We start from the raw sequence: 23,549 nt of genomic DNA, 5'->3' as shown, positions 1-23,549 counted from the left end.
GAATGAACTGACAGATATGATTGCTAAGCTACTGTCAGTAACATTTGAAAGATCGTGGAAAACAGGAGAGGTGCCATAAGATTAGAAAAGGACAAATGTCTTAATTTAAAAAAAAAAAAAAAAAGGAAGAGAACAGAGCCTTCAAACTGTAGGGTAGAGAGCTGACTTCTTTCTATTCCTAGAAAAGTTATAGAGTAGACCATTAAAGAGCCAGTTGTTGAAATCTAAGTAGGGAAATATTACAAAAAGCCAGTATGGCTTCAGCAAAAATAGGTCATGCCAGACTAACCTTATTTCTTTTTTTGACATGGATACTAAACTGGTAGCTAAGGGAAATACTATAGATGTAATTTACCTAGATTTTAGCAAAGTTTTTGACAAAGTATGCCATGCTATTTTGAAGAGAAAATGGAGAGATGTGTAATGTACAATAATACACTTAGGTAGATTTGGAATTCATTGAATGGCTGAACTCAGAATAGTCATTAAATAGTTGACAACATCTTGATTGGGGAAGTGACTCTACACTGGTTAACATGTTTTATTAATGACTTGAATAAAGACACAAATAAAGGTACATACTCATCAAATTTGCAGAGGATGCAAAAGTAGGAGCGAGAACTTACCTCTTGGGTAATTGTCAGGATCCAAAAAGATCTTGAATTTAGTAGAACAAAATTCAATAGTGATAAAAGCAATCTTACATTTCATTTTTTTTAAAAACTAGCTTCAGAAGTACAGAATTGATAGGAATGGGGTGGGGAAATGTTTAGATAGTAATTTGTCTGAAAAGAAATCTGAGTATTTTTGTGGACTTCAAACTCAATGGTTGTCAGAAATGTGGCATCCAAAGAATTAATGTAATCTTGGGTTACATTCGATTCCAGAAATAAAAAAGTGGTAATTTCACCATACTAGATGAAATTGCTAAGCAGACCACAGCTAGAATATTATCTTCAGTTCTGGATAGTATAGCTTTATTTTTAAAACTATTTTGTTTTAAACCAATACTTTAAGAAGGACCCGTGAGAATACCTTAATCAGGGCAATTGAAATAGGTGATGGATTTTGAGTCCATCTTATATGCAGATCAATTGAAGGAACCAAGAATATATAATCTGAGAAAGAAAATGCATAAGAGAAACAAGATGGCCTTAATCAAGTATTTGAAGAGCTGTTATGTGTAAGAAAGGTTTGCTGTGAACCAGGTGCAAAGGGTGAAAGTTGCAAAAGGGAAAGTTTAGATTCAACATCAGGAAAAATTTCCTAACAATTTAGAGCTCGTCAAAAGTTCAAAAGAATGGATTTTAACAGCAGAAGGTATTGGTTTTCCCTCATTGGAAATCTTCAAGTAGAAAATGGTTGCCCACTTATCAATAAGAATTTATCAAGAACCTACTATGGGTTAGACACTGTAATGAGTGCAGGGCCTGCAAAGACAATTTAATAAAAAAAAATCCCTGCCTTCAAGGAGCTTACATTCTATGGGGAGAGAAAATAAGCATAAAGAAAATAAATAGAAAGTAAATGTAATGTGAGGGGGAGGGGTGCAGTAGTATGTGAGATGGATCATAGAAAGCTTCCTGCAAAAGGTGAAACTGAGAAAAGTTTTGAAGGAAACAAGGCATTTGAAGAAGAGGAGATAATGGTGACATTACAAGCATAGGCAATATCCAGGGCAAAGGGAGACAGTGTCATGTATAAAGAAAATTAAGAACAGCAGTTTGGCTAGGCTTTGAAAAAGGGGGAAGGAAACTAATATATAATTAAGTTGGAAAGGCAGGTTGAGGTCAGGTTTTAAATGGCTTTAAAGGCTAAAGGGAGCAACCAAATTTGATTTTGGAGGCAATAAGGAGCCTTTAGAGTTTATTTATAGTGACATGGTTGGTTACTTTGGCAAAAATCATTTTGGCAGCTGTAAGGGAAATGAATTGGAAAGGAGATGTGAGGCAAGGAACCCATTTAGTAGGGTTTTTGCCATAATCAATGATGGAAAGAAACCTGAACTAAGGTAGTAGCTTTGTGAATAGAGAGAAAGGGACAGATGTTACAGATGTTGTAGAGGGTACATGTGTGGGGTGAATGAGAGTGAGAGCCTAGTGCAAAGCTTCTTAAACTTTTTCCACTTGTGGACTTTTTTGCCCCCAAAATTTTTATGGGATCCTGGATAAGTATATAAAATAGGTACACCAATATTTATTGATAATCATAATTTTGTGACCCCCACTTTCAGTTATGCAATCCACAGTTTAAGAAAATTTGGAGTGTGACATCTCAGTACTTTTAGACCCATAACCAACTTTTAGACAGAAGTTGTTTAGAAGTAAACAAAAAGGTCAAAGAAATTGCAAACATGAATAGGGAAATTACACATATAGATTATTACTATTCATCATTGGCACTATTTTTATAATTGTAATATATTACATATTATGTCATAAAACTATATAGTATATTATAAATTATATTTAATATAATTCCAAATCTTATCAAAAATTGAGTAATGGTTATAAGTCAAAGCAAATCATTCCTTTTTGATAACTTCTCCCTTTCTGGCTTAATTTCAGGCATCTTTACAGGTGTAGGGTCTATGACTCCTTTCTGTCTTTGTCTTGTAGTAGTAGATGTACATACCTATGTCTGAAAACTTCTGGGAATATTTATGGCTTTTTCTGTATGTTATATATGCATGGTGTGACTAACTTGACTTTGGTTTCCATAAGTTACAAATGCAAATCAATCTAACAGCCAGACTAATTCTGCTTGGACTCCTTCTGTGCCCACATGTATACAAGCATACACACACCCACACACAGTTATCCTTTCTACTTCACAACTTTCCCCATCATGGTTTCAACATATCAAGGATTGGCAAAGGAATTAAATGAGAATTTTTTAGGAGTTTTGTGGAAGCCATAGAAAACAGAAAAAGTTGAGAAACTCAGAAAAATGAATAAAATATATGCAAAGCACTGCATGATATCTACGTATTTTATCATTTAATACCATAATAATTCAGGCTGCTTCTCTGGTATGAAGGGAGAGCCAAAACATTTTACATGGGTTTTCCAGCTCAAGAAGACATTTAGGGCTCAAGATGTGGAAAGGTTGTCTGTATATATTTTCTAGATCTGAGCTATTGTCCGGGGAGATGAAGAAATTCTTAATTTTTCTCTTGCCCCATGCCCCATAAAGGCTTCTTCTGGCATCCTTGTGCTTTCCTCACTCTGATTATAACTAGGATGTATGGGTATCCATATATCATGTTCCACCTTCTTAATTACCCTCTTTTTCTCATAGATTAATTTGGTGGCTCTGTGCCCTACCCTACTCTTTCCTTATCTTTGTTTATGATGAGTGCCGAAAATATATACTGCGGCACAATCCTGGTGGTAAGTCTTCCCTAGACCCAACCCTATTCCACTATTTTGTAGCCCCTTAATTATAAATCTTGTCCCCTTCAGGTCCCTCAATTTACCATCGTTCTTGCCAGATGCCAGTCTATTATCCCATAATATAAGAACTCACATAGATATATATACACACACATAATTCAGTGACCTGAGGCCCCAGTCCCTTAAGTCTACAACCCTATTCCTTGCCTCCATCTTTCTCTCCCATCCCTCCTTTTTCAGGCACTTCTTACTCATTTCTTTTTTTGGGGGGGACTGCTAACCTAGTTAATCCTGGCTTCCTCTTTTTAATAGGCTGGGTGGAGATGGAAACATACTACTGAACTCAGCAGAGAAGACATGTACTGGACGGAAAGAGCATCCTGAAAGTGGAGGGGATGGGTGGTGATTGCTGGCTCATGAGTATTGTCCAGGCAGAGGCTGGTATCTGGTTAAAATTAAGGAATAATTAGGATTAGGGATGGAATATAGGATATCCCTGAATGGGGAGGGGTAAGAAGAAAAGGGAATTAAAATTAAAATTTAGACAGGATGAAAGGGGTAAAATTGACCACGTTTTGGCTGATGGAAATTATAGGAAAATGTTACCCTTGAAACTTAACTGTGAATTGCCAGTCTAGATAATAAAAGTTTTAATATATTGTAACCATACCAGATCTGTATCTTCTGTTTGAGAAGTAATTGGGGATTGCCCCTTATGAGAGGTCTAGTGCCTAATCCAGGAGAACCTTTCAGGGACCAAAAAGAAAGCTCACAAAGAGAAGTATGGTCTAATCAGGTCATGTCAAGGGTCAAGCAGCTAGGATTTGATGCGAACTTTGGGAAGAGCATAGCAAAGATCTATATGAATAGAGAAGCCATAAAAACGTATCTTGTTGCTTTATGAAAAGAATACTATATTTAAAAGTCAGGATACCTGCTTCCAGTTCTAATCCTGTGTGTGACTATGGATAAGTAATTGACCTCTCAGTTTCAGTTTCCTCATCTATAAATGGAAATAATGCTATTTCTACCTTCTATCTCACAGGATTATTGTGAGGATATAAAATTGCCTTGCAAGCACTAAAGAACCATGAAAATTGAAGCTACTACGCTCAAAAGTCTTTCTCTAAATGCTTACTTTGGAATGAAGGTGGCAGGAATTGTCAAAGGTGGCAAGAATTGTCAAAGGCTTAACCAAAAGACCACTACTTCTTGCTGCTTATACCAAGCCATCAAGACCAAGTATGGTCCTAGTAAAGACACTTATCAGCTGTCCAAAAGCCAGCCTACCTAAGTACAGAGGCGTCCCTGGACTCACTATGCTTAGTTCAACACAAAAAGTTTTAAAAGAATAGGTTAATTTTTTTTTTTATCAGAGCAACCCAAGAGACAAATTAAAATACAAAATGGTCCTCAGTTCTTTATTGCCCCCTTCTACTTCTATAGTACCTTTGGCAAAGTCATAGAAACAAAAAGGTAAACAAAGTGTTAAGAATCACCATTTTAAAATCATTTTTGAAAAATGTTAGATGGTCCTCTACAACTCAGTTTTTTTTCCAGTGACCAGTGAGCTTATCCACTTCAAGAGTTTAATCACATATAATTTTTTTTCTTTTTTTATTATAGCTTTTTATACAAAACATGTGCATGGGTAATTTTTCATCATTGATCCTTGCAAAAACTTCTGTTTCAACTTTTCCCTTCCTTCCCCCTCCACCCCCTCCCTTAGATGGCAGGTTGACCAATACATGTTAAATATGTTAAACTACATGTTAAAAACAATATGTATACATATTTATTTGTTGCACAAGAAAGATCGGATTTAGAAAGAAGTAAAAATAACCTGAGAAGGAAAAACAAAAATACAAGTGAATTAAAACAGAGGGAGTAGAAATGCTATGTTGTGGTCCATACTCATTTCACAGTGTTCTTTCTCTGGGTGTAGCTGGTTTGGTTCATTACAGATCAGTTCGAACTGATTTGGATCCTCTCATTGTTGAAGAGAGCCATGTTCATCAGAATTGATCATCATATAGTATTGTTATTGAAGTATATAATGATCTGGCCCTGCTCATTTCCCTCAGCATCAGTTCGTGTCTCTCCAGGCCTTTCTGAAATCATCCTGTTGGCCATTTCTTACTGAACAATAATATTCCATAATATTCATATCCCACAATTTATTCAGCCATTCTCCAACTGATGGGCATTCACTCAGTTTCTAGTTTCTTGCCACTACAAGAAGGGCTGCCACAAACATTTTTGCACATGTGGGTTCCTTTCCCTCCATTAAGATCTATATCTTTGGGCTATAAGCCCAGTAGTAGCTGCTGGATCAAATGATATGCACAGTTTGATTATTTTTTGAGCATAGTTCCAAATTGCTCTTCAGAATGGTTGGAACCATTCACAGTTCCACCAACAATGTATCAGTATCCCAATTTTCCCACATCCCCTTCAACATTCACCATTATCTTTTCCTGTCATCTTAGTCAATCTGACAGGTAATCACATATAATTTTGTAGCACCTTTACTGCTATCCCACCCAACTTGCACTCAAGAAATTTGGGTTCTCCAGGGGACTACCATCCTAGATCCAAGATACTCTCTAGAGCCACCACTCCATAGCTCGTAAGTCCCCACTAATCTTTTTACCATCAATAATCAGACAAAAGACACAACTCAAAGCAACAGTGTTTACTGAAGAAAAAATTAAAAAATTTCCCCATACACCTTGTACCTTCTCTCCTACAAAATACACACAGTTCCAAGGGAAGAATGGACAGACACACAATGAAAGGCATTAGTAGAGAGAGAGAGAGAGATAAAAGTGTCACACCCTGGCATTGTACAACTTGTGTCTCTTGTGTATCCTGCTTAATTTGGGCAGAGTGTCTCTACTGGACAGGTAATTCCATGGGCTCCCTGGGCCTGCTCTCCACAACTCAATTTAATTCCAAAGCTAGATTCTGTGCTGGGAGGAGCATATCCTACTAATCAGATTGCCATCCTCTCCCCCTTCTCTGCATAATGGGAGAAAACACAGGTAAAGATAAAGAGACATTGTCTCCCAAGAACTGGGCACTTTCTAAGAAAAAAAGATGATTAAATAAATTATTATTGGAGAGATTCTTGACCTTTTCCCAGACTATTTTATTTATCTGTATGGAGTTGTTGCCTCACCCAACTAGAAAACATTACAAAGAATTTGAGGTGAAGGAGATCCTTTGTCTAGATTGCTGGAGGCTGGGAGTAATTTGGAAGCAAATGACATAAAGTCACATCCCCCAGCTCATTAGAATAGATTCATCTCTCATATTGTTAACCAATTAGAGTCGATTGTCACCCTCAGGAACACCCATTCTTCCAAGCTTTGAGCAGGTTGCATGAGGAGTATTTGACATTGGAGAGTGTAACTGACCTTTATTATATACTCATATGATTAATAAAAACGGTCATTCAGAAATTATTTCTCTTGAACTTTTTATACATCACATTCCTCCAGAACAGGTCCTATTCAATTGCTAAAGATGATTCTTCCTTGACTATCAGAGCTAACCCCTTAAAATAAGTAGTAATTGTTGTCCTTTCTTCTTGAAGAGGACCATGACATCAGAGAGGTGATGGCAATGATTTGCAAGTGAATAGGATTTAATAGGGCTATGCAAGGTCACCTGACTCACTTTCCTCTTCAGAGCCATCTGGGGACAGTGGCCAGATAGATCAAGATGATTGGAAATGGCTCTGGATGAAAGTATGTGGAAGCAGATAACTTGTAACGGTTCCCCCCCACCCCAATGGCTGATTCCTCTGTTAATCATTAGCTAGTTATAATCCCATCAGGGTGATGGAAGAATTTCCTATCACCTAAAGGAGCAACAAAAGAATAAATACTTCTTTACAATTCCTTTACAAGCTGGGAATGGGCTGTTTTACTCAAAAGTTTTGCTGCCATCATACCCTTCTGAATAGGTCAAAGGGACTGTGGTCCCTTTGAGTTCTCGTACCTTTACCAAGTGAAAATGCAACTACTACAAGTCTGAAAAAGGTAAAACTTTAATACTTCATCTCTTCTGCTGTTGTGCCACAGTTCCCTTTTAATGTCGTGACCCAGTTTCTCCAATTGTCCTATTATTCTGCCTCAGATTATAACCTTTCCCTCTTAATGTTTGATGAGATAAAGGTCTACCTCAGTTGCTCTGCCCCAAAACCCCAGGCTATAAGCATTCCCTCTTATTGGTTGATGAGATAAAGGTTTTATATCTTTAGGTTATAGACATTCCTTCTTAATATTTGACAGAATAAAAGTTTATCCATTTTAGATGTCATTAGAATATCAGTAACCTCCCTCCATTGTGTCATCCTAGGGGCCTCCCCCACCATTAGGTTATCCCCACCTAGGTACCTCCCCCATTATGTCACTGTTCTTGTTATCCTATAAAAAAGCTTGCTGTCCCCATAATCAGGGCTGGACTCTTTGAGATTATAGTCTGGTCCAACCCTGGGACCAACCATGGATCCATTGGTCCCAGTATCTCTCCATTTAATAAACTATCGAATTGGTCTCTAACCTCTGTCTTGCTCAGTTTCTCCGGCATTACACTACCTGTCCCTTACATTCTATAATTTCATCAAGTCAGCTAGGGGCACTCAGTTGATCAAGGGTCTTAACCTCCCACAACAATATATTAAGTGCCTACTATGCCAAAAACTGTGGATATACAACACAAGGGAGAGTCACTCCCCAAGTCAATTTACATTTTACTGGAAGATAAAAAACATATTGGAGTAACAAACAGCCAGGAAAAGAAGCTTTGATCTAAGCCAAAAACCCTTAACCACCTTTAATGAATTCCTTTGGCAGCCTGAGGAAGCCTATGAACCTCTTCTCAGAATAGTGTTTTTAAATGCATAAAGTACAGAAGAGCACAAAGGAAACACATTCAGTTTGCTGTCCCCAGGTTGAGAAGTTCCAAGCATTCTCAGAGATTAAGAATGGATCCATAGAACAGTAGGTAGTCACACATAGCAGTAGTAAAGTTGGCTAATTATTATTCCCTCTGTGGGAGGAAGTGATGTATATCCTGGGTAGATGGAAAGATGCTGTTCTTGGCTAGATCCTGGATAAGACAAATTCCTGGGGCCTGGTTAGCTACAGAGGGCTCAGGTGAAGAGTTACTTTCTCTCCAATCCAGGCAGATCCGTCCTAGAACTAATCTCAAAGTTGAATCATATCCATCATTCTCATTATAAATGAAGCCAGAAGGCAAAGAAGTTGCAATCAAATGGAAGTTTATCCTCAGGGAGACAAAGAATTTGGAAGAGTTGGCAAAAATCCTCCTATATATGATCCGTTTCACAGATGAGGATATTGATTTCTGAGAGATTCAAAGACTTGCCCTGTGTCACACTGGAAGTGACAAAGCCAGGAAATGAACCCTGGCCAGCCCTTCATTTCTCCATGCTGCCTTCTCCTTTGGAATAGCTGGCAATAAGAAATGCAACCCTTAGTGGATTCACTTTGCAGTCCTCAAGATAAATAAAAACAAGCAGACCACCTGAAAATAACTGCAGCTTTTATGACATCATCTATTGCTGAAGATGGGTAAGTAGTGAAATTCCACTTAAAAGTCTCTAAAATCAGTATTTCAAGCACAGGACAGAACGGTGAAAATTATGTTGAAAAATATATTTCAGGATCAAGAATTTTAAGAAGCTTTGCTGGGAGACTATTCAGAAGCTTCACACTGTATATGATTAATGCTTTCTTTGAAATGAGACTGAAGGTGCTATTTATGGCACGCACCAAACATGATCTCACTCACACACACACACATATTCAAGGACTTGATCAGAGAGAAAACTGGTTACTAATGTTGTAATTACCTCACAATCATCTATGTACAATCACATCATTGACTTGCTAGCTCACTGAGAGCAGAGGTTGTTTTACATTTTTTTCATTTTTGTATTCCCAATGCAAGCATAATGCCTAGTACAAAATCAGACTAAGTAAATACTTATCTATTGATTAGCTATAACAAAAAATAGAAATCAAGGCTACGTTAGGAGATGGTAAAAAAAAAAAAGACATTCTATTCAGTTAAAGCATTGCAATATGATATGTTGGAATATACTTCCAACTATGAAAGTTGAAAAATGTTCAAAACTAAAGATACAAACTATCACCATTTAGCCTATATGAAAGTTACAACAAGGAGGCAGAAGATCTAGAAACTATCTTTCCAAGGCAATGTTTTAGCTGTTTTTCCAACAGAAAGATAGTAGCCAAGAACAATACAGGTTTAGAATTCAAACTAATTTACAAAACTGTCCAGAATGAGATGACTGAAAATTACAAACAGTCTCATTTCACTAGATATTGAAAAACAATTGAGAAAGATATCAGGCCTTATAGAAATTGAGATAAGCAGAATAATTCTAAAAGCATTCATGCATTAAACTATAAGGAGGCACAATGGACATGAAATAAAACATCTATCAGAATTTTTATGATGGTCTCTTCTCATCAGCTACTAGATTGGAACTACTCCATTTGGATTCCTCTATCTTGGTATCCAAAGTACTATATGAGGAAGTGGCAACGTTACTTTAAAAGATGAAGTTGGAAAATGCAATTAGGCCTGAGCAAATATATGCAGAAGATTAGATGTACTAGGAAATGGACAATTTGTCCTGTCCAATCAGGAGATCTCAAGGAAGATTACAAAAAAATTATAAATTACAAAACTCATGCATCATACCAAGACATCAGTAGCTACTAATCCATAAGTCTACTTGCTAAGAATCCTCTTATAATCATTGGATCACATAGACAGATAGATCGGTAGACAGACAGCTAAATGGATAGACATATAGATGGATAAATGGATAGATTGATACATGCATATAGATAGATATGATGTGTGATAGAGCTAAGATATTGAGATATGATATATGTGTATTATATTTAATCATTACAATAACAGATTTTGCACATAGTAATGATATCCTTCATGAAAATAAAAGAAGGAAACAAGAAGTTTTTCAGAGATTATTTTTATATAGCAGACGATATATGTCATGACCTTTCTTGGCTTTAGTTGCAATATCCACAAATTGAAAAGTTATCTTTAAAGTAATCTTTACTTTACTAAGTAATCTTTAAAGATTTTTTCAGGGGAAGAAAAGCAGGAAAAGGAACTAAGAACTGATGTAGCACCTACTATGTGCTTTACCTCATTTGATCTTCACAAGAACCCTATGAGGAAGATGGTGGTGTTATCCCCATTCTCACAATTGAGGAAATTCAGGCAAACAGAGGTAAAATGTCTTTCCTGGAATCATACAGTTAGTAAATGCCTGATCCAAAGGTACAGCACTCCATCTATCCACTGTGCCACCTAGTTTCCAGCTCTACACTTATGATCCTATGGAGATTTCTTCAGTTTTCAAGGAGAATAATAATGATCATTGACATTTCTATAGCAATTATGATTTACAAAGAATTTTTATTTTTATTTACCTATTTGATCTTCTGAATACATTTATGATGTTGTATGAGTGTTTGTCCTTGCAGAAACATAAAGGACTATGAATCTCAAAGTTGTATAACTTGCCCAAGACCAGCCAGGGTCCTTTTGTTCTTGTATGCCATACCCAAAGAACAAGAGGAATGTTTTCTCCGAGTACATCAGCTTGCCCACCCCTCACTGTAAGGGTGAATTTTCATTTTGACTAAACGTTCATAATTTAGATCCTTGGGTTCTGCTTACAAAAAGAAAATGTTATTGAATAGCTTAAAGCTTTTTTTCTTCAAATTTAATCCTCCTCCTGTCTCCCTTAAGTTCCTCACTTATCTGAATGTTTCCTACATGGTGCAATGGGGGAAATAATGAATTAGGGGATTAAAGAACCAATCTTGATTTGAACCTCAACTCTGCCATTTATCCTAGTGACTTTGAGCAGTCATTTATCCTCTTGGGATAGGGATTAGTTTTCTCCAGCTATAAATTAGGGAATGAGATAGATGATCTCTAAAGTCTCCCTTTCATATCTTCCCCTTCTGATCCTTTTCCTATGTCCCTATGTGAAGAGTTTTTCTTTTTATCTTCTCATGCTCCAGCCCAATGTTGCTAGGATCCTAAAGCAAGTTATAAGACATCTATTATTCAATTTGCTGTGATTTCCTGGGTATAATAAAAAACTGTTTCATGGTTAAATAGGTCTCTCCTAGAGTAATGTATTTAAGCATTTCAATGTATTTATAATTCTAATCAATATGTTCCATTAATCAATTATTCTATTGTAAAGATTATAACCCAACTATGCCTTCTGATCTTGTGCAGCCTTTGTCTATTTTCTCTCATAAATACTTAAGATCTACCCACTATGCAGGGGATTTTCCTCTAAATATTTTATTGTTATATAGTAAAGAATGTAAGCTATCCATATGCTATCCTTCACTCTCACTACCTGCCCTGCCCACTTCCCTTTTCTGACTTTGATAATTTATAAATACTGTAGCCTACTGATGACACCTTATTTTTTTTTTTTAGGTTACTTGCCATTTTGAATCTTTAGAGACTGTAGTGCTCCATGAATTATAGTCATATACATTTCAGAGATAAAATAGTGAGGTCACCCTATGCAGTAAATATTCGTGTAGAAACTGGAATTTATTAATAGTGGGGGTTTTTCCGCTCACTCTCACAATCATTATCTCTAAAGTAAAAAGTGATTGAGTATCTAATAAAATATTTCATATTAATTTTGGACATGTGATTAAACTATTTGTGTCAAAGAGTAGTGGACAAGGTTCTCAAAGAATAGTGGACAAGGTTCTCAAAGAGTAGTGGACAAGGTTCTCTCTTTGGAGTCAGAGAATTTGAGTTCAAAGTTTGCTTGACCACTTACTAGCCAAATGACTTGTTAGTCACTTAATCTTTCAGGGGTTCGATTTTATCATTTGTCATAAGACAATTGGATTAATTGATCTCAAAAGTTCCTTCCTTATTCAAATCTATGATTTACTAATTTTCCTCTTCAAGGGGAGAGTATGAACTATTTTCCATCTGATTGCTAGAGAAAAATATACCGAGATCATAGAACAGGAACAAGAAATTCCAGAATGGTTCAAAAAATAAGTGCAATTTTTACTACAAAATGGTAGGAGCAAAATTGGATCAGAAATCAGAGTGCTCAATACAGAATTTTAAAAGGCAAGTAAACAGGAAATAGAACTTAAAGATACAAATAAGGAATCTTTCCAGACATGTAGAGGGTCTGAAAGAAAGAATAACAAATTAGAAAGACATAAATATAAGTAGAAGAAAATTTGACAGGAAAAAAAAAGTCACAATCTTAAAGGAACATATGAATTCCATACAAACCAAAGTGAATGACCTTGAAAATATGATGCATAGAGAAAAATTAAGAAGCATAGCTCTCCAAGGACATGACAGACACATTTTTAAAAATGTGTTCCATGTGGCAAGAAATAATATAAAGAATCTATCCCAAACTTCTAAATATATATTTAAATGCCTAGCATAGTGTCAATTGATTGTACTAATTGTACTAATTGTTTGAATCCATAGATCACCACCAGAGAAAAACTTTATGTTTAAAACTCTAAGCCACATATAGTTAAATTTCATGGTTTCAGTAGGGACAAATTTTTCAAGCAGTTAGGAAAAGGATTTTCAACTATAAAGGAACACTAATTTGAATATCCCAAGATTCATCTGCTATCATGAGAAATCAGCAAAGATAATGGGATAATATATTCCAAAACACAGAGGTATTCAAACTATAACCCAAAATAAAACATACCAGAAAACTGAGCCTAATCATGAATAGAAAATTGCATCTTCAAAAGGAAAAAGGCACTTGAGTCATTTCTGCAAAATAAAATAGAGATAAGTAGAATTTTCTACTAGCAAGCATTTCAAGTAAGAAAAATACCAGAAAACTAAATATAATTATCAGGGGGAGGGGGAGGGGAGAAGAATGAATAATGAAATATATTTTCTCATGTTTGTAGGCTATTGTTTTTAAAAAAAGGAAATTGAACAGAGGTCTAAAAGAAAAATCACAGAAGTCATTCATCAAAGGATAAAAGATAAAAAAAAAAGGTCTTTAGGTTTAAGGGGAATTCACAGAATAAAAGAAGGAAAGGAGGAGGAACTGAATCAATATTCAAAGAACCAAATACTGTCATCTACTATAAGTGAATCAGTCATTGTTTTTTGGAAGGAATAACACAGTAGGAAGTTGTATGAGGAGAGAGAAGGGAAAAGAGAGAGGAAATATAGAGATAGCTGACCTACCCATAAAGAGGTGAACAGAAAAGGTATAGTAATTTAGCTTCTCAAGAGTGAGGAGTGTGGAATAATAGTTCAAAAGAAAGGAGACTGATTGAAATGGGGGGAATAAAGGGGAAATTCCACTCTAGTAGGGAAAAGGAAAACTTGTCACAAAGAATATTCTTATAGCAGGAGAAGAAATCTATCTGTGATATACATATAAATATATAGAGAGACAGATACTGTCATATGTATATTGTCTAGAGGACACCTATACTATCAATAAAGGGTTATACCTTTCAAGACTATGAACCTCTCCTGTAGCCCAGGAGAACTATATGAGTCTTCAAGGGCAGTCATCTCCCAGGGTATTAGGAATTTGTAGAAACACAGGATAATCTAGCTTTAGAATTGATGAGTGATTATGATAAAGACAGAAGGTAAGATCAGGATACATGATATGAGACACAGTGACTCCCATCACACACTGATTCTATTCAATTTTTTTTTCATGAATTGAACATTTTTAACTTCTTAAAACAGAGAAAAAAGGTTAGGTGTATGATAGGAAGAATAATCTAATGCCCCCTCCCACCCACCCATGCCCTTTTGTGTAAGCTAGGTAAGTTTTTTCTCAAAAGGTATTAAAATTATCCTCAATATTATTTCCTCATTATCTAGGTCCAAAATAGGGGAGCAACAAGTTTTCTTCTCAACTACCTGACAGGTAAATCATAATGGGAAATTCAGGCAAAAGAGCTTCACTGGGCTGAATCTATTTGAAGTGTCTCCAGAGCCTATTCTTATTGAATATTCTTTTCTCACTATAACTAAATGTCTTTGTATTAACTGTTGAATGACCTACATGTGCCTCATTTCCAATATCAAGCCTAAATTACCAGAGAGTTGTCTGAATTAGGCCCAGCCCAAAATAAGGTAGTAAAATTTACAAATGGAACAACATAGGAATGTAATAAAGGAGAGATTTCAAATTCAGTATTCCGAAAACTCCACTCTGAGGGACAAAGAGTTAAGAAAAACAAATATAATATGATCTTTGAGCTGGAGATTAGAATCCAGAAGTCTCTGACAACATCTCAAAAATCATAATGCTAAAAAGCTTGGGAACTATCACATAGCCCTCCTTTACTCCAGAACCTGTGCTAGCATGCTGTCACAAAACTGTGGTACAATACTGATGATCTCCAGGCAACCACGTTTTGTCATGATCTTCCACAAGCACTCAATTAAAGGCCTTGGCAAGATAAGGTACCAGACACTGAGGTCCTCCCATCAAGCTGAACTGCCGAACATTCAAACTCTACTGCAGAAATTACTATTCAGATACGCTGGCCTTGTAGCCCAAATGCCAAAGGCACTCTTACCTAAAAGACTTTTTTACAGAGAATTGGCACAAGGCAAGAACTCACAGAGAAGTCAGAAGTGATACAAGAAGACTCTCAAGGTCTCTCTAAGGAACTTTAGTATCAATTGTGAGACATGGGAGAAGCTGGCACAGGACTGCCCAGCATGGTGTTCCAGTATCAAAGAAGAGGCTGTGCTCTACGAGCAAAGCAGAACCACTGTAGCACAAAGGAAACACGGATGCATAAATCTAGAGATATCTCCATCCTAAATGTAGAGCCTTCTGAGTTCGTGTGAGACTGATCAGCCACAGCTGAACACATTGTACCCTGACCCTAACATTGTGATGCTCTTTGAAAACAAAGGACAAATGACAGAATCCAGAATAGACCAGAAGGGGAAATACATAGAAGGTTAAAGTAAAAGGCAACTTTAGAAAAGAATATCATAAAAGAATGCCATTTTAAACTAACTGGTGAGAATGGAAAGAAGATTTTGAACTACATACCTAGCTGAGCAGAGGAAGGGAAGAAAAATAAAGTTAATAATTTAAGTAACTTCAACAGGTTAAATATTGGAGGAAGAGTCTGTGGGAACAGTAACATAAAAATAGGGAAAGTAAAAGCAATTGCAGGGACAAAATGCTGACTTAAAAGAGGGAAAGAATATTAAAAATTAATGCAAAAGAAATCAAAGCCCAACAACTATGAATTACATGTGAATGGAGTGAATAATCAGAGATAGACAGAGATAGAAAAACAGAGACAGAAACAGAGATAGAGCTAGAGAAGACAGAGACAAAGAGAGTGACAGACAAGAGAGGGAGAGGGAAAGAGAGAGGCAGAATAAGAAAACCCACAATTTATTGCATGCATGAAAATTTTTTTAAATAAAAGCACATAGATTTTTTTTAAATTTTAAATAAAATCACCTGGAAAGTTTAAAGTCCTGAAAGTTAGATGAGGGGATGTTGAGCATTGACTAAATATAATTTTACTTATTAAAACAGACTTCTCACAAAGTGGGAGTAATTTGTAATGTTTGTAATGTAAAAACAAAGCATCAATAAAATTTAAAGAGACCAAAAAACAAAAACAAAAAAAAAAGAAAAAAAGAAAAGGGGATTTGGGTTTGGCTGTAATCTTTTATGTTGCCATTCGTCTTTGCTGGAAGACTCTACAAATAGATGGTCCATCATCAAATGTGTACTTAAAAGTCTTTCAAGCTGGTAGAATTTACCAGATCTTGTACTCCACTAGCATAAACTTTTCAGTTTCATATTTCCATGAATGAATGAGTGAGTGAAGCATTTATTAGGTACAAAGCACATAGTACTAAATTCTGGGAATACATATAGAAAAACAGAACAACCCGTGCCCTCAGGGAGCTTACATTCTTAAGGGGAAGACATAACATATTGAAGTTTTCAACTAAAAGTTAGATTAAAAAGTCCTGGTCCCTAGAGTACGGCCACAAAACAGATGTTAATGCTCCTTATTTAATGACTCTGCACTGATAAAATCATCTTAGCTTCTGATGTTGAATCACTTCATACAGCTGAGGACTCTGGTGGACTTTCCTTTCTGGGTCTTCAGTAGCTGTGACTTCAGTAGCAGGTGTGTAGCACCTGCAAGAGCAGGGACTTTCCAGTGGCTTTCCAGGATGAGGACTGAGGACATTGAGTTAGAAGCATTGCCATCCTTGAAGATGGCTTTAGGCTCCTGGGCTGACTCCACAAGGATTTTAAGGGAGATAGGGGTCAAAGTGGTGATGCTGGTTTTACTTGCTTGCTCATATTTCCTGCCTCTCATGGTGTCCTGCTATTTCAACTAGACTGACTTGCCTGGCCTTTGTGAGTTTATTGATTGATAAGTGTTAGAAATCATGTGCAAAAATGTTTGTAGCAGCTCTTTTTGTGGTAGCAAAGAATTGGAAAATTAGTACATGTCCATCAGTTGAGAAATGGCTGAATAAATGGAATATTATTGTTCTATAAAAAATTATTTTAGAAAGGCTTGGAAAGGTTTACACAAACTAATGCTGGACAAAAGAACCAGGAATACATTGTATAAAGTAACAGCAAGATTGTGGGATTGTTACAACAGCAAGTTGTAACAGACTTGGTTCTTCTCAGCAGTTCAGTGATCCAAGACAATTATAAACTTTGGATGGAAAATGCCATCCACATCCAAAGAGAGAACTATGGAGATTGAACGTAAATCAACACATACTATGTTCACTTTCTTTTTTTTCTTCTGTTTTATTTTTCTCTTATGGTTTTTTTCCCCTTTTGTTCTGATTTTTCTCTTCCAACATGATTCATGAGGAAATATGTAAAAAAAAAAGTACATTATAATAAAAAATTGATTGATTGATTGATATTTAAAAGGAAAATAAAAATAATTGTTGAGGAAGTCAGGCGCCTTCTCCATTGGTGCTGCTTCCTCAGATGATGGATCTGTAGGCAAGACTGAAACAGGACTTGTGGTCTGAGGAGTGCTGTCACTCCTATCTGCCTATTAGTGGTAGCTGGTCAATAATTACTGGTGATGATGAGAAAGGTGGGCCCCCTCTCCAGAATGATTATACCTCTTAATAATAGCTGTGGAGCTGGCTTAGAAGTGGATCTGGCTTTGTGGAGCACTGTTACTCCCAGGGCACTTGGACATAGGATCTTGGCCCATCTCCATTAGGAGCCTGAGGGCAGTCAGTAATCAAAGTGATGTTTTGACTTCTCTGGCATGTGTTACTTCCTGTCCCCCTCAAAGTGCTTAGTTGCTTCAACTGGGCTGATTTGCCTGTTCCAGGTGAAGTCATATCCATTATGAAATATTAGAGGATATCAGGGAAAGTAATTTTTCAAAACAGTAATTTATCTCTGCTGTAATCCAATTCCCTCTCAGTGATAAGATATATACCTAGGACCATCTAATACTCTTCAAAAAACATTATATTTCTTTATAAAGGGAATTACATGAGAATTATAATCCAAACTAACCAGAAAATAAACTGTGAAACATTCTTTAAAAAGACACATTTGTGAAAGTATACCACAAGTCAGAAGACTAGGCTATATCTCCTCAAAATCTTTTTCAGATATATATATATTTTCAAAATTCCCTAAGTCACATATTGCAAAATTGGGATCCTAAAGAACATAATTTAGCAAACACTGGAATAGAGACACAGAAAGAGATGGAAATAAAATAGAAATGAGTAGAAAAGAAAGGGTTAAATAGGCGAAATAGAGTAGCAAAAGATTAACAGACTGGAGAGTAAAGAAGCCTGTGACTCACTACAGGGGCAGCAAAGGTGAGAAATAATTGATCTTCTCTCCACAACATCAGCTCTCTCCTCATAGATATTAGGAGACTGGATGTCAAGAATCTCCTCCAAACTCACTTTCATTCCAGGGATAGATTGGGATATGGGTTGCATTAGTCAGGGGTCTTATCTTGGGACTGCTGACACAGCCATAACTTCTTGGAGAGCAACAGAGTAGGTCAGGGTTTGAGAGTGTGTGTGTGTGTGTGTGTGTGTGTGTGTGTGTGTGTGTGTGTGCAAGCATGGAAAGCTCAGGGCTATGGCCGAAGCTGGGCTCCTCAGGTTTCAATAGCAGGAGCTTCAGGTGTCTGGTGGGTTAAAAATACAGAGGTCCCAACTCAGGGTCATTTGATACCAGTGACCAAGAGCTGTCAAGTCCAAGAGACTGAAGACAGGGGCCTGAGCAAGGGGAATGAAGTGTCAAAGACAGAGAGAGATTGAGAGACCAGGATGAGGTTGGATCGGTGGGCTAGAAAAGGGAATAAGGGAAGTAAAGTGTATGAAGGGGCATAACATTCCTGAAGTTACCTAATCCAATTCCTCCCTAAACATGAATTTCTTTTCAGTACATCCAAACAGTGGTTTTCCAGTTTTGTATATAGACCTCTACTTCCCGTGGAGGCAACCCAGTGCATCTTTTGGAAATTTTTCCTAGCATCAAGTTAAAATTTGGCTCTTTGTAACTTTCTCCCATTGCCCCAGTTTCATTTCACTCCTTAAAGAAGCTTAAGCTTGCATTGTCTCCTTTGATTTCTAAATCATATTGTTATAATCACAGATCATCTAAGTTTCACCCCAGGACAATCCAAATTACCATCTATTGGGTTAATGTTCACACTATTAGAAGATTCACAAAGGTCACAAATTCATGTTGGAATATGGATGTTGTCCCTACATCTATGTAACAGATTTCCCTTTCCCACTAGGGACAAGTAGCACTATTGAAAAGGCATTTTCTAAGGAGTAATTTTTTTTTTATTCTTTTCTCTTTCTCTCCAAAGTTCCCAGGGGAAGATATTTCTCTTCCTGAGGAAGAAGCTAAATACCTACAAGCACCTTTAATTCCAGCATTTATTTCTATAGGTCTCTTAGCTTTTCTATACTATCTGGCCAAAGATGCACAAAAAGTTCTTGAAAATCTCAAGCTTCCCCCTCAGCCCTCCATGGTTTCCTATCCTGGAAACTATGAGACAAAAGTCATTGTTTCATAGATTCAAAATTTAAGAACTGGAAAAGAATTTGGAGATTCTCTCAGTCCAACCCTCTAATATCATAGGCAAGGAAACCAGGGTCTCCAAAGACACTAAATGTCAGAGAGGAAGAGTTAAAGTTCATGACTTGATTGAGAATTGGATTGACCCTTTAACTCATAAAGAGTTAAACAAGTTAAACTTTAACTCTTTATGAGTTAAAGGGTCAATCCAATTCTCAATCAAGTCATGAATAATAACAACTACAACAATAATAGTATCTACATAGCTCTATAAGATTTATAAAACATTATATATATATAAATATCTTCACAACAGTCCTAAGTGCTATTATTATATCCATTTTCCAAATAAGGAAACAGGCAGATAGTGGTTAAATGGCTTGACCATAGTCACACAGCTAGAAAATATCTGAGATTGCATTTGAATTAGGTCTTCCTAACTGCAGGCCCATTCACCACACTGCATCCCTGCCTAACAAATGATTACCCAAACAGAATGTGAAGGCTTTCAATGAGAAGGAAACACCTGCTACTTGGAGCAGTTCATTCCACTTTTGGACAGTTCTAATAATTCTAAGGATTTCTTTATGAGATTGAATTGAAATCTGCCTTTCTTCAACTTCAACCTATTAGAGCCTAGTCCTCCCATCTGAAGCTCAACTGAATAAGCCTATTTGCTCTTCTATGTGATCACAGTTCAAATATTTAAAGACCTGCAGCTAGAGAGGACCTCAGAGGAGGTCTCTTGCCTCCCAGCCTGGCTAACATTTATTTTTTAAAAATTAGATATTTTTTAAAATAAAGAGGCTCAGGTCCAAGAAGGTTCAACATCTTGTCCAAGATGATGCTATAAGTGGCAGGGATGAGATGTGAACGCAGGTCCTTTAAGTCTTTACCATGTGCCAGCTACCAAAGGCCAACCTCAGAGGAGCTCAGGATTGCCTGTAAAGGTAGTCATTACCATTGTGGGAGACTGAGGCTGATGGTCACTTGAGCTCAGGGATTCTGAGTTGTAACAGGGCTAGAACCAAACAGGTATCTACCCAAGATGAGCCCCTAGAAGTAGAGCTGGCTCACAGGTCTGAAGTGGAATAATTCAAAATTTCTTTGTATTCAGTAGTGGGATCAAGCCCATGAATGGATGGTGTACTTCTACCCTGGATGAGATAGAAAGACCCATCCACAAAAAAGAAATACCAACTACCATGTCTTAAGCCTTTTTTTTCCTCCAAATTAAACATTTCCAGTTCCTTCAATAATTCTCTTTTGAATTGTCTTCATCATTCTCAGCTACCCTCCTTTGGACACATTCCATTTTGTCACTTTTGCTCCTACATACAATCTGTGGAGAGAGCAAGTGTGCTATGTAACACAGTGAATAAAGTAAGTTGGACATGGAATCAGGAAGACCTGAATTCAAATCTGGCCTTGGACGCTTACTAGCTGGGTGACCCTGAGCAATTTATTTAACCTTGCCTCAATGTTTTCATCTATAAAATGGGTATAATAATAGCACCTACCTCACTTAGGAGGATCCAATAAGATAATATTTGCAAAGCACTTAGCACAGGGCTTGGCACATAGTAGGGGCTAGCTAAATATCAGCTAGAATTATAATGAGACATCCCTTTTTAGCACTGTCCCTGTGTCCACTTCTAGTAAAGCCCTTTTTCTATCAAAGAGTGAAAAATATCTTCCCTTGAGATTAGTTGGTGAGAGACCAGCCTAGAAAATTCCTCCTGACTTTTGGCTGCCAGGGCAGGATAACCATTGAAGTCCATTGGAAATTAAAACCTGCGGGATCAGGGTGAAACAAGAGACAGAGAAGGTCCAGCTTTCCCTGAGAGCCAGTTTTTCTTACTCTTCTCACACTGAGACCCAAGGGGTAAGTAAACTTCAAATCTTAAGCTTCCACAGAGCTAGATTTTGGCATAATTGCCCCTTCCTAGAGCTCCATATCCTCCCCCCATATCTCTAGATTCTGTCTTCAAGGCAAAAACTTCACCTATAGGATCATAGAATTGGGTTGAAAGGGACCTCATCAATTATCTAGTCTGACTGGTGCCAATGAAGGATCTCTTCTAAAACCAGGGGTATTGTGAAACTCAAAGGAGATAATGGTACCTTTATAAAGCACTTTCCAATCTTAAAGCTATATAAGTGTCAATTAGTATTATTATTATTAGCTTCCAGTTTGGCGATAATGTCATTTCCCGGTTTTCCACTGCACTTTTTCTGAGTTCAAGCAATATTTAAAGAGAAATAAAGAGGTACACTGCTTCAATATTTAACATCAAGACTCTCAGAGAAAAAAAAACAATCAAACCCAAACACAAAATGCCCACACACGTTTATAGAAATAGAGGTATACTATTACTAGCCATATGAAAAGATGCTCCAAGTCACTATTAATCAGAGAAATGCAAATTAAGACAATTCTGAAATCCACTACATACCTGTCAGATTGGCTAGAGTGACAGGGAAAGATAATGACGAATGTTGGAAGGGATGTGAGAAAACTGAGACACTGATGCATTGCAGGTGGAGTTGTGAACGAATCCAGCCATTCTGGAGAGCAATTTGGAATTATGCTCAAAAAGTTATCAAACTGTGCATACCCTTTGATCCAGCAGTGTTTCTACTGGGCTTATACCCCAAAGAGATACTAAAGAAGGAAAGGGACCTGTATGTGCCAAAATGTTTGTGGCAGCCCTGTTTGTAGTGGCTAGAAACTGGAAACTGAGTGGATGCCCATCAATTGGAGAATGGCTGAAGAAACTGTGGTATATGAATGTTAAGAAATATTATTGCTCTGTAAGAAATGACCAGCAGGATGAATACAGAGAGGACTGGCGAGACTTACATGAACTGATGCTAAGTGAAATGAGCAGGACCAGGAGATTATTTTATATTTCAACAACAATACTGTATGAGGATCATTCCTGATGGACATGGCCATCTTCAGTAATGAGATGAACCAAATCAGTTACATACATTCAATAATGAATAGAACCAGCTACACCCAGTGAAAGAAGGCTAGGAAATGAGTGTGAACCACTACATAGCATTTCCAATCCCTCTGTTTTTATCTGCTTGCAGTTTTGATTTCCTTCTCAGGTTAATTTTACTTTATTTCAAAGTCCGATTCTTCTTGTGCAGCAAAATAACTGTATGGACATGTATACATACATTGTATTTAACATATATTTTAACATATTTAATATGTATTGGTCTACCTGCCATCTGGGGGAAGGGGTGGGTGAAGGAGGGGAAAAGTTGGAACAGAAGGTTTTGCAAGGGTCAATGCTGAAAAATTACCCATGCATATATCTTGTAAATAAAAAGCTATAATAAAAGAAAGAAAGAAAGAGGTATGCAGGTAAAATATTTAACATCAAGTCTCTCAGGGAAAAAAAAAAACCCATAATCAAACCCAAAGACAAAACACCCGCACACTTTTAAGTTTAAGTCACATTATTAACACATTTTTAGGACTAAACAATTAATAAACTATTAAATAAAACCCTGATTTGTAATAGATTTCTAAGAAGTGAATGCTCACACTGGAAATTTCACAATCACTCTTGCAAGACGGTTAAAGCTGGTTTCAGCACACTTCTGGCTGAGAAATCAACCAAGTATTTGTAGACAGAACCACAATTCTGGAGGAGGGGATGGGATAAAGAGGTATGAAAAGAGAAAAAGGAAAATCGAAGATGAGGGAACCACTGAGGAGAAAAAGATTTCTAGATCCTTCTGGTCCTACAGCCCTTGAGGAAGTAACTATTTTCCCATTTCTACCTTAGTGTAGTAAAAGATTGGATTTTCATGCTTTGGGCTGGGATGGAGACTGTCTAATTTCTAACATCCCTTTAAAATTGAGATTGATGATTCTGTTAAAGGACATTGGGCTGAGGGAGGTGTGATCTAAATCCCACTGGGTCCAG

At 36.9% G+C, this 23,549-nt stretch overlaps 1 protein-coding gene and 1 long non-coding RNA gene across 3 annotated transcripts in view; one reads left to right on the top strand and one right to left on the bottom strand.

Moving 5' to 3' along the window:
• The window catches only part of LOC127559704 (sodium/potassium-transporting ATPase subunit alpha-2-like), a 71,534-nt gene extending 67,470 nt beyond the window's left edge, over positions 1 to 4,064 (top strand). The window contains exons 22-23 of one of the 2 annotated variants that reach the window (XM_051993668.1): positions 3,301 to 3,392; positions 3,708 to 4,064. In XM_051993668.1, coding sequence (XP_051849628.1) covers positions 3,301 to 3,392; positions 3,708 to 3,736 — 121 coding nt within the window. In that variant the 3' untranslated portion in view covers positions 3,737 to 4,064. The remainder of the gene's footprint in view (positions 1 to 3,300; positions 3,393 to 3,707) is intronic. The other variant, XM_051993669.1, reaches the window with a different exon arrangement.
• Positions 1 to 23,549, bottom strand: part of LOC127559711 (uncharacterized) — an 88,179-nt gene that overhangs the window by 62,362 nt on the left and 2,268 nt on the right. The window lies entirely within an intron of this gene.

Source organism: Antechinus flavipes, chromosome 4 (assembly GCF_016432865.1).
Source record: "Antechinus flavipes isolate AdamAnt ecotype Samford, QLD, Australia chromosome 4, AdamAnt_v2, whole genome shotgun sequence".
Taxonomy (NCBI): Eukaryota; Metazoa; Chordata; class Mammalia; order Dasyuromorphia; family Dasyuridae; genus Antechinus; species Antechinus flavipes.
Note: the sequence above shows the minus strand (reverse complement) of the source record. Positions and strands in the feature narration are given on the sequence as shown.